Here is a 13,304-nt window from a genome sequence, read left to right as displayed (position 1 = left end):
TACTATATATACTGCGCACAACTAAAATGCAGCACAGGTATGGATGGATAGTATACTTGATGACACAGAGGTAGGTAGAGCAGTGGACTACTGTACCGTACTGCTATATATATACTGGTGGTCAACAAAATTCTACACTGTCCTCCTACTATATATACTGCGCACAACTAAAATGCAGCACAGGTATGGATGGATAGTATACTTGACGACACAGAGGTAGAGCAGTGGACTACTGTACCGTACTGCTATATATACTGTATACTGGTGGTCACAGCAAAATTTCTGCACTGTTCTCCTACTATATATACTGCGCACAACTAAAATGCAGCACAGGTATGGATGTATAGTATACTTGATGACACAGAGGTAGAGCAGTGGACTACTGTACCGTACTGCTATATATACTGGTGGTCAGCAAAATTCTGCACTGTCCTCCTACTATATATACTGTGCACAACTAAAATGCAGCACAGGTATGGATGGATAGTATACTTGACGACACAGAGGTAGAGCAGTGGACTACTGTACCATACTGCTATATATACTGGTGGTCAACAAAATTCTGCACTGTCCTCCTACTATATATACTGTGCACAACTGAAATGCAGCACAGGTATGGATGGATAGTATACTTGATGACACAGAGGTACAGCAGTGGACTACTGTACCGTACTGCTATATATATATACTGGTGGTCACAGCAAAATTCTGCACTGTCATCCTACTATATATACTGCGCACAACTAAAATGCAGCACAGGTATGGATGGATAGTATACTTGACGACACAGAGGTAGGTAGAGCAGTGGACTACTGTACCGTACTGCTATATATATATACTGGTGGTCACAGCAAAATTCTGCACTGTCCTCCTTCTATTTATACTGCGCACAACTAAAATGCAGCACAGGTATGGATGGATAGTATACTTGACGACACAGAGGTAGGTAGAGCAGTGGACTACTGTACCGTACTGCTATATATATATACTGGTGGTCACAGCAAAATTCTGCACTGTCCTCCTACTATTTATACTGCGCACAACTAAAATGCAGCACAGGTATGGATGGATAGTATACTTGACGACACAGAGGTAGGTAGAGCAGTGGACTGCTGTACCGTACTGCTATATATATATACTGGTGGTCACAGCAAAATTCTGCACTGTCCTCCTACTATTTATACTGCGCACAACTAAAATGCAGCACAGGTATGGATGGATAGTATACTTGACGACACAGAGGTAGAGCAGTTTACTACTGTACCGTACTGCTATATATATACTGGTGGTCACAGCAAAATTCTGCACTGTCCTCCTACTATATATACTGCGCACAACTAAAATGCAGCACAGGTATGGATGGATAGTATACTTGATGACACAGAGGTAGGTAGAGCAGTGGACTACTGTACCGTACTGCTATATATATACTGGTGGTCAACAAAATTCTACACTGTCCTCCTACTATATATACTGCGCACAACTAAAATGCAGCACAGGTATGGATGGATAGTATACTTGACGACAGAGAGGTAGAGCAGTGGACTACTGTACCGTACTGCTATATATACTGTATACTGGTGGTCACAGCAAAATTCTGCACTGTTCTCCTACTATATATACTGCGCACAACTAAAATGCAGCACAGGTATGGATGTATAGTATACTTGATGACACAGAGGTACAGCAGTGGACTACTGTACCGTACTGCTATATATATATACTGGTGGTCACAGCAAAATTCTGCACTGTCATCCTACTATATATACTGCGCACAACTAAAATGCAGCACAGGTATGGATGGATAGTATACTTGACGACACAGAGGTAGGTAGAGCAGTGGACTACTGTACCGTACTGCTATATATATATACTGGTGGTCACAGCAAAATTCTGCACTGTCCTCCTACTATTTATACTGCGCACAACTAAAATGCAGCACAGGTATGGATGGATAGTATACTTGACGACACAGAGGTAGGTAGAGCAGTGGACTACTGTACCGTACTGCTATATATATATACTGGTGGTCACAGCAAAATTCTGCACTGTCCTCCTACTATTTATACTGCGCACAACTAAAATGCAGCACAGGTATGGATGGATAGTATACTTGACGACACAGAGGTAGAGCAGTTTACTACTGTACCGTACTGCTATATATATACTGGTGGTCACAGCAAAATTCTGCACTGTCCTCCTACTATATATACTGCGCACAACTAAAATGCAGCACAGGTATGGATGGATAGTATACTTGATGACACAGAGGTAGGTAGAGCAGTGGACTACTGTACCGTACTGCTATATATATACTGTTGGTCAACAAAATTCTACACTGTCCTCCTACTATATATACTGCGCACAACTAAAATGCAGCACAGGTATGGATGGATAGTATACTTGACGACACAGAGGTAGAGCAGTGGACTACTGTACCGTACTGCTATATATACTGTATACTGGTGGTCACAGCAAAATTTCTGCACTGTTCTCCTACTATATATACTGCGCACAACTAAAATGCAGCACAGGTATGGATGTATAGTATACTTGATGACACAGAGGTAGAGCAGTGGACTACTGTACCGTACTGCTATATATACTGGTGGTCAGCAAAATTCTGCACTGTCCTCCTACTATATATACTGTGCACAACTAAAATGCAGCACAGGTATGGATGGATAGTATACTTGACGACACAGAGGTAGAGCAGTGGACTACTGTACCATACTGCTATATATACTGGTGGTCAACAAAATTCTGCACTGTCCTCCTACTATATATACTGCGCACAACTGAAATGCAGCACAGGTATGGATGGATAGTATACTTGATGACACAGAGGTACAGCAGTGGACTACTGTACCGTACTGCTATATATATATACTGGTGGTCACAGCAAAATTCTGCACTGTCATCCTACTATATATACTGCGCACAACTAAAATGCAGCACAGGTATGGATGGATAGTATACTTGACGACACAGAGGTAGGTAGAGCAGTGGACTACTGTACCGTACTGCTATATATATATACTGGTGGTCACAGCAAAATTCTGCACTGTCCTCCTACTATTTATACTGCGCACAACTAAAATGCAGCACAGGTATGGATGGATAGTATACTTGACGACACAGAGGTAGGTAGAGCAGTGGACTACTGTACCGTACTGCTATATATATATACTGGTGGTCACAGCAAAATTCTGCACTGTCCTCCTACTATTTATACTGCGCACAACTAAAATGCAGCACAGGTATGGATGGATAGTATACTTGACGACACAGAGGTAGGTAGAGCAGTGGACTACTGTACCGTACTGCTATATATATATACTGGTGGTCACAGCAAAATTCTGCACTGTCCTCCTACTATTTATACTGCGCACAACTAAAATGCAGCACAGGTATGGATGGATAGTATACTTGACGACACAGAGGTAGAGCAGTTTACTACTGTACCGTACTGCTATATATATACTGGTGGTCACAGCAAAATTCTGCAGTGTCCTCCTACTATATATACTGCGCACAACTAAAATGCAGCACAGGTATGGATGGATAGTATACTTGATGACACAGAGGTAGGTAGAGCAGTGGACTACTGTACCGTACTGCTATATATATACTGGTGGTCAACAAAATTCTACACTGTCCTCCTACTATATATACTGCGCACAACTAAAATGCAGCACAGGTATGGATGGATAGTATACTTGACGACACAGAGGTAGAGCAGTGGACTACTGTACCGTACTGCTATATATACTGTATACTGGTGGTCACAGCAAAATTTCTGCACTGTTCTCCTACTATATATACTGCGCACAACTAAAATGCAGCACAGGTATGGATGTATAGTATACTTGATGACACAGAGGTAGAGCAGTGGACTACTGTACCGTACTGCTATATATACTGGTGGTCAGCAAAATTCTGCACTGTCCTCCTACTATATATACTGTGCACAACTAAAATGCAGCACAGGTATGGATGGATAGTATACTTGACGACACAGAGGTAGAGCAGTGGACTACTGTACCATACTGCTATATATACTGGTGGTCAACAAAATTCTGCACTGTCCTCCTACTATATATACTGCGCACAACTGAAATGCAGCACAGGTATGGATGGATAGTATACTTGATGACACAGAGGTACAGCAGTGGACTACTGTACCGTACTGCTATATATATATACTGGTGGTCACAGCAAAATTCTGCACTGTCATCCTACTATATATACTGCGCACAACTAAAATGCAGCACAGGTATGGATGGATAGTATACTTGACGACACAGAGGTAGGTAGAGCAGTGGACTACTGTACCGTACTGCTATATATATATACTGGTGGTCACAGCAAAATTCTGCACTGTCCTCCTACTATTTATACTGCGCACAACTAAAATGCAGCACAGGTATGGATGGATAGTATACTTGACGACACAGAGGTAGGTAGAGCAGTGGACTACTGTACCGTACTGCTATATATATATACTGGTGGTCACAGCAAAATTCTGCACTGTCCTCCTACTATTTATACTGCGCACAACTAAAATGCAGCACAGGTATGGATGGATAGTATACTTGACGACACAGAGGTAGAGCAGTTTACTACTGTACCGTACTGCTATATATATACTGGTGGTCACAGCAAAATTCTGCACTGTCCTCCTACTATATATACTGCGCACAACTAAAATGCAGCACAGGTATGGATGGATAGTATACTTGATGACACAGAGGTAGAGCAGTGGACTACTGTACCGTACTGCTATATATACTGTATACTGGTGGTCACAGCAAAATTTCTGCACTGTCCTCCTACTATTTATACTGCGCACAACTAAAATGCAGCACAGGTATGGATGGATAGTATACTTGATGACACAGAGGTAGAGCAGTGGACTACTGTACCGTACTGCTATATATACTGTATACTGGTGGTCACAGCAAAATTTCTGCACTGTCCTCCTACTATTTATACTGCGCACAACTAAAATGCAGCACAGGTATGGATGGATAGTATACTTGATGACACAGAGGTAGAGCAGTGGACTACTGTACCGTACTGCTATATATACTGTATACTGGTGGTCACAGCAAAATTCTGCACTGTCCTCCTACTATTTATACTGCGCACAACTAAAATGCAGCACAGGTATGGATGGATAGTATACTTGATGACACAGAGGTAGAGCAGTGGACTACTGTACCATACTGCTATATATATACTGGTGATCACAGCAAAATTCTGCAGTGTCCTCCTACTATATATACTGCGCACAACTAAAATGCAGCACAGGTATGGATGGATAGTATACTTGATGACACAGAGGTAGAGCAGTGGACTACTGTACCATACTGCTATATATATACTGGTGATCACAGCAAAATTCTGCAGTGTCCTCCTACTATATATACTGCGCACAACTAAAATGCAGCACAGGTATGGATGGATAGTATACTTGATGACACAGAGGTAGAGCAGTGGACTACTGTACCGTACTGCTATATATACTGTATACTGGTGGTCACAGCAAAATTTCTGCACTGTCCTCCTACTATTTATACTGCGCACAACTAAAATGCAGCACAGGTATGGATGGATAGTATACTTGATGACACAGAGGTAGAGCAGTGGACTACTGTACCGTACTGCTATATATACTGTATACTGGTGGTCACAGCAAAATTCTGCACTGTCCTCCTACTATTTATACTGCGCACAACTAAAATGCAGCACAGGTATGGATGGATAGTATACTTGATGACACAGAGGTAGAGCAGTGGACTACTGTACCATACTGCTATATATATACTGGTGATCACAGCAAAATTCTGCAGTGTCCTCCTACTATATATACTGCGCACAACTAAAATGCAGCACAGGTATGGATGGATAGTATACATGACAACACAGAGGTAGAGCAGTGGACTACTGTACCGTACTGCTATATATATACACTGGTGGTCACAGCAAAATTCTGCACTGTCCTCCTACTATTTATACTGTGCACAACTAAAATGCAGCACAGGTATGGATGGATAGTATACTTGATGACACAGAGGTAGAGCAGTGGACTACTGTACCATACTGCTATATATATACTGGTGATCACAGCAAAATTCTGCAGTGTCCTCCTACTATATATACTGCGCACAACTAAAATGCAGCACAGGTATGGATGGATAGTACACTTGACGACACAGAGGTAGGTAGAGCAGTGGACTACTGTACCATACTGCTATATATATATACTGGTGGTCAGCAAAATTCTGCACTGTCCTCCTACTATATATACTGCGCACAACTAAAATGCAGCACAGGTATGGATGGATAGTATACTTGATGACACTGAGGTAGGTAGAGCAGTGGACTACTGTACCGTACTGCTATATAATACTGGTGGTCAGCAAAATTCTGCACTGTCCTCCTCCTCCTACTATATACTACAATGCAGCACAGATATGGAGCGTTTTTCAGGCAGAGAACGTAGATATTTTCAGCACACTGAGCACAGATATTTGCAAGCACACTGAGCACAGATATTTGCAGCACACTGAGCACAGATATTTGCAGCACGCTGCACGTCCTCTCGCTACCATCTCCAATGCACGAGTGAAAATGGCGGCGACGCGCGGCTACTTATATAGAATACGAATATCGCGAGAATCCGACAGCGGGATGATGACGTTCGGGCGCGCTCGGGTTAACCGAACAAGGCAGGAAGATCCGAGGCTGCCTCGGAACTGTGTAAAATGGGTGAAGTTCGGGGGTTCGGATCCCAAGGAACCGAACCTGCTCATCACTAGTTTTTTTTGGTTTTCACATTTTCAAACATTTGCTTGATTTACTATCCACGTGAACTTTGATTGGGAATAGTAACCTTGCCCAAAGCATGATGAGCAAAGTGAGCCCATAAGAGTCTACTGATATACTGATGGTGGTCCCAGTACGTAAAATATACAATAAAAATAGTGTGTACCATTTTATGTCAACCATTTTCATGTTGACCTTTTGTACCCGTCAACCTTAACCACTGTTGACCTTTCATCTGTTGACCCTTTGTACCTGTTGACCTAATGCGTGTCAACCATAGTATCTGGTTGACCTATTGATTGTCTACCTAGACAGTGTAGCTCTATTCTGCCATACCCAACACAATGTGCGGATAGGTGTATGTGGACACATCTGTATACTGTCCTCTTTATAACACCATTTATCATCAGTGGGTTTAGTTGCCATTATAAAGATGGAGTTATATAGTTTCATAGAAGAGCATACACTAGTTTTAAATATTTATTTAAATAAGACACCACAAAATACTGTATTATTCAATAATACAATGACCGTGGTTTATTTAGTCTTTTATTTACCTCGCTATTGTTAGGCGCGGCGGTCTTCGGCCGTGCCCTGACTGAGCAGCGGTCACGGCCGCCGCGCCTCTCTCCTTCCCTGTCCCCCGCACGGCGCCTAGCAACGCCAGGACGCCGTGCGCACGATAGCCGCCGGGTTCCTGGCAACGCAGGACGCCGTGCGTGCAGGGCCGCCGGGTGCATAGCAACGGGGACGCCACAGGTGGACCGCGTTCCCCGTTGCTAAGAATAGTTAATTAGGTTGCTCGTGCAGCAGGGCAGCTGCACGGCAACTAGTAATTAGGGTCTGGGGGCTGGTCCTGCTGGCCCTCCTGTTATTGGCCAGCAGGGCCTTTTATGTGAGCCAGCACACTGCAGCCCCGCCGGTGATAGCTTCTTGTATGCTGTTCCTGCCTTGCAGAACTCTGTTCCTGTCAGCCGTGTTTGGTGGATCTTGCTCCCTGCCCTTTGGTACTTTGGAGGTCCGAAGCCGGTCCTGGGAATCCTTCTAGTCCTTGCGAACCTGTTTGTCATCTGGGGTTCTCGCCCGGTTTCGTGAGTAGCGGCTTCTGCCGCGTGTTGCGGCCTATGCCGCTTAGTGTTTACTTTACTGTGAATTGGTGCATTTGCGGAGGTTTCCGCTTTCACTGTCCTCCCCGGAACTCGGCGGTGCCGTGTAGGGGAGTGGACAGTGGTTTCTTTGTAGTTATTTTTCCTTTGGCGGCGTGCCGCACATACGTTTAGTTTTTAGGTAGTTTATAGCCCCTAGCGTGGTTGTTTGTTAGAGGTCCCCTTGTTATTACCCTGTCTCAGTTCACGCCTTGTCTCTCTTTAAGACCTGAGGGGGCATCGGAGTTGGGCAGACCTAATCCGCCCTTCAAACGTGGCTGCCATGGGCCCAAGAAACCATAGTTGTTCAGGCGTGAATTGATAACACGGGTAAGACAACGGAGGTAGGGTGCTAGGGGCTATTTCCTTCCCATTTCCCAATCCCAGCATTCCGTCTTGGTGCTCAGGACTCACTACATAAGATCTCCCCTGTCCTGAGCATCAGGATCGTAACAGCTATTTATATATTGTTATGCCTTTCATGACCAGTGATATTTCCCAAAGAGCAATGACACGCTGTTCAGTTCTATGCTTTGTATACTGAATAGGTTTTATAAATGAAAACGGTGGATTCTGCAAAGGTGTTACATTTCTCTTCCTCATATAAAAAATATCATCAGACTAGGACATTCCTTGCAGAGTGTATACTAGAGGGTAGATTTACTAAAGCTTCTACAAATGAAAAGAGGTGCTATTGCCCATAGCAACCAATCAGATATTCTAGCTATCATTTCTCTATTGCAGCCTAGAAAATAATAGACAGAATCTGATTGTTTGCTATGGTTAAAAAAATAGCTGCATTGGGAGGATAAATGTGCATAATTATAATTTATGAACATGTTCACAGGCTCCCATTTGTGAATCACTTCTCGGGACAAATTCCCTAAGAGCATCCTACCTGCTCTCCCGGATTCTGTGGGAGACACCCAATTTCTCGGGTAGTCCCCCGCAGCCCGGAAGAGTGGGCAACCCTCCCGCATTCTGCCCACTTCTTAATGAAGTGGGCAGAATGGGGAGAATAATACGGCAAAATCGTGGACCCAGCAGAGGGGGCGGGGCCTAATGATGCAATTATATGTTAATCTAGTCATTTTAGCTCTGCCCCTATGCAAATTTTACCCAATCGCAGACTTTTCCCAGTGGGTGGGCGGCACCTACTGATGCAATTAGCTCGGCCCCGCCTGCATCATCGGCCACCGGCTTCTCCTCAACGCGCATCAGTGTTTAAGCCTGAAACTTAAAACAGCTATAATATTCAAAGCAAGACAAGCTGTCTTGCTTTAAGTATCATTGAGGTTTTCATTTCAGGCTAAAACATGATGGGAAGATGCAGCTTAGGAAATATATCTTACTTGAAACCATCAATATACCTAAGCTTCCTAGAATTTACCACTTGCCTGACATGGTTGCATCAGATGCGACCACACCAGCAAGTACCTTATCTGATCTGGTCACACAGGATGCGACCAATCAGATGGACCGCATGTGCAGCTGCAGGGAAGAGAAACTTCCCACTGCTGCCACTCTCATAGGTACAGAATGGCCACTGGGGAAGTGTAAATGACCCCCTTCCCCCCCCCCCCCCCCCAGCCCCACGCCCTGTGTACCTGGGGGCTGCCCGGGCTGCTAAAAGGATAGTCGCGATGTTCCCAATGTTCCTGATATTCTGATTTTTATGACCGATATTCCGATGTTTGAAAAAAACAAATATATATATATAAAAAAAGATATATCTTTTTAAATAAAATCATTTTGGGTAAGTTTACTTTAAATACATGTTCTTCACCTAATTCATTCACACACACAAAAAAAATTTCTGAGTGTTTTTTGGCAAAAAAATTGTCAGGTAAGTGGTTAAAATCATAAATTACTGGTGATCTTTTGGGTACAGATATATTGTGTACGTCTGCCATATAATCATTTTTATATTTTCCGTAATGCGTGTCGTGCAAAATTATTTGGTCATTAACTAAAATCTTCATATTTATATTTCTCATTCCAGTGGTACATGTAGTTACTCTGCATTAAATGACTTCAGAAGATTACACAATTAAGAAGACACAGCTATTTGAGTGTTTTTTGTTGTTTTCCAGATCGCATTGTTAAACACAATTTCTGAAATGTTTTTCTAAAACACAACTTAATAATTATGTTTTCAAACACAACATAAAACAATATTATAATATGCTGAAAAGTGTTGCTAACTGAATCAGAAATAAAGAGATAAACTGCAAAGCATAATTTGATTTCTAATAATAACAGAGGCCCTCATTCCGAGTTGTTCGCTCGCAAGCTGCTTTTAGCAGCTTTGCACACGCTAAGCCGCCGCCTACTGGGAGTGAATCTTAGCTTATTTAAAATTGTGAACGAAAGATTAGCAGAATTGCGAATAGACACTTCTTAGCAGTTTCTGAGTAGCTCCACACTTACTCGGCAACTGCGATCAGTTCAGTCAGTTTCGTTCCTGGTTTGACGTCACAAACACACCCAGCGTTCGGCCAGACACTCCTCCGTTTCTCCAGCCACTCCCGCGTTTTTCCCAGAAACGGTAGCGTTTTTTCGCACACATCCATAAAACGGCCAGTTTCTGCCCAGAAACACCCACTTCCTGTCAATCACATTACGATCACCAGAACGAAGAAAAAACCTTGTAATGCCGTGAGCAAAATACCTAACTGCATAGCAAATTTACTTGGCGCAGTCGCACTGCAGACATTGCGCATGCGCATTAGCGACTAATCGCTCCGTTGCGACAAAAAAATAACGAGCGAACAACTCGGAATGACCACCAGAGTGCAGAGAGGATCAAGGCAGCAGCAGCTTATCCTCAGCTGTGTCCCGATCACTGTGATTTGACAGCACAGCACCAACTTCTCCTACAGGCTCCAGGGCAGCTGAGTCTGCACTAGAACCAACAGCTCCTGATCTTCCTCCAGCCATGTGTGTAGATCACTGCTGGCTAAGGTGTCATCTTTGAAGTTAATGTTTCAGCAATTTTAATGCCACTATTTTCAAGATCAAATCAAGAGTAAATATTATACTGTTAGATAAAATCGCATGAAAACATGAAAATATATATCATTCAAAATATGACACGCCACCAGTTTTTGGTCACTCTTGGAACATTCCTTTCCATTCCATATGCACCTTACCTACATGATGGTTTCTCACAATGGGAAACCTCTGAAGAAATGTACCCTCCCTGGAAACAGCGTCTTCAGTTGGTATTCACTATTCATGTAGGATATCACATCGTCTGGAATATGCCTGTTTGTGTAGGAATATTAACAAGGTCATCATCATATAACAGTAGTTCAACTAGATTTGTTCCCGTGTCACTTCCTGACCCCTGTGTCGTCTCTCAGCACACCATCATCTCCCACCTGCATCTCTTAGCCACATCATCTACCCCTTGCATCTCTCAGGCACACCATCTCCCCCTTGCGTTGCCTCTCAGCCATACCATCTCCTCCCTAAATCTCTCAGCCACACCATTATCTTCTCATTGCGTCTCTCTGCACGCCATCATTTCCTCACTGCCTCATCTCTCAGCACACCATTATCTCCCCCCTGCGTTGTATCTCAGCCACACCATTATCTCCCCCCTACATTGAATCTCAGCCACACCATCATCTCCTCCTTGTGTCATCCCTCAGCACACCATCATCTCTCCCGTGCATTGTATCTCAGCCACAACATTATCTCTTCCCTTCATCGTCTTTCAGCACACCATCATCTCCCCTGTATATCTCTCTCAGCAAACCATCATCTCCCCCGTGTCTCTCAGCACACCATTTCCTCACTGCTTTGTCTCTCAGCACACCATAATCTCCCCCCTACATTGTATCTCAGCACACCATCATCTCCCCCCTCCATCGTCTCTCAGCCACACCATCATCTCCCGCCTGTGTCTGTCCACACACCAACATTTCCCCCCTGAGTCTCTCAGCACACCATCGCACACGCACAAATGTTCAATCGCCCAATTCCCATGCTGTCCTGCTCGAGCGGTGGACATCTTTAGAGGGCGAAATGCATCACAGGATCTGTAGTTTTTTTTTTACTGCTCCAGAGTCTGAGCAGTTTAAAAATAAACTACAAATCCCATACCACCGCATCTCACTCAGCCGAACATGACCAGCACGGCCAGGTCCTGGCCCCCGCCCGCAGCTCCTCCAACCTCTGCTGTCCACAGGAACAGCAATTGGGTGGGGCTGGGGCTATGTTACAGTAAGTGATCAGTGAGGGATGAAGGGGGGGATGATCAGTGGTGAGGGTGCGTGTATGATGCCCTAGCTGGAGGCACCCCTCTCTCCTGGCCCTGCTAGGGCACATGCCCTGCTTGCCCCACTGTAGCTACACCACTGCATGCATGGCTTTGGGATGGTTCTACACATCTGACCTGATAAGACTAGAGGAGAGGTGGTTGCTGACTAATGATTACACTCTTTATCAGCGGCTAACATCATCGACAGCTCTGGCAGTATCTACCAACTGCAGGCACTACTGACCTACCCCAAATGTGCAATAGTTTTCTTAGTTCATTAAAGCACACACAACAGCTTACCTTGCAATAACCACACAAAGTTTCCAAAACAGGTTGGAAGGACAAATTCAATTTTTGGTGCACAATAATGCTATTTGTTAGAAAATTTAAATATAACTTTTATTAATATTATTAAAACATTTTATTTTATATAATGCTGATTGTATTAAAAATTATTTATGTGCTCAAGGTGAGAGTGAAATGGAAAATAAAGATGTGACTAAAACTACAGAGCCATTTCCAGATCTATGTCTCTGAATTTATTGATCTATTTGTTTAATATACTTATTTGTTGTTTCAATGTACAGATTTTATCTATTTATTCCATTCTATGTCTGTTTTAAATGATACTTTTCCATGTTTTTCCCTTTAATGATTTCCAAATATATTCAGGAAAAACAGACTATACAACTTTCAGTAATCTGAAAGAATGTAACCAGCACAACTGCTATTACATCAAGGACAAAAGGTCCATACACACTGAGCCCAGTGATGTTCATGGAGGGTGAACCACTTTCCACAGTAGAAGACTCGGCTAAAACAGCCCGACGGATGGCGGCGGCCAGCGATGATGCGGGAGCGCGCATCAGTGCTCACCGCTTATCGCCCGGCCATACACACTGGCCGAGTTTGAGCTCAAAGTAGCTCAAAATGCCAAAAGTCAGCTACTTTGAGCTCAAAATCGACTAGTGTGTATGGATCTTTATTGTTAGTGTTGCTCTCTCGTCTTATAGGATTAACACTGTTTATTTCACTGGGGGTATACAGTATGCAGAATTAAG

At 43.5% G+C, this 13,304-nt stretch overlaps 1 protein-coding gene across 1 annotated transcript in view; it reads left to right on the top strand.

Moving 5' to 3' along the window:
* LOC135050231 (whey acidic protein-like) overlaps positions 1–13,031 on the top strand; it is a 128,446-nt gene extending 115,415 nt beyond the window's left edge. Inside the window, exon 7 of the mRNA XM_063956528.1 lies at positions 12,916–13,031. Coding sequence (XP_063812598.1) covers positions 12,916–13,031 — 116 coding nt within the window. The remainder of the gene's footprint in view (positions 1–12,915) is intronic.
* Positions 13,032–13,304: the final 273 nt, after the last annotated feature.

This window comes from Pseudophryne corroboree, chromosome 1 (assembly GCF_028390025.1).
Source record: "Pseudophryne corroboree isolate aPseCor3 chromosome 1, aPseCor3.hap2, whole genome shotgun sequence".
Lineage (NCBI taxonomy): Eukaryota > Metazoa > Chordata > Amphibia > Anura > Myobatrachidae > Pseudophryne > Pseudophryne corroboree.
Note: the sequence above shows the minus strand (reverse complement) of the source record. Positions and strands in the feature narration are given on the sequence as shown.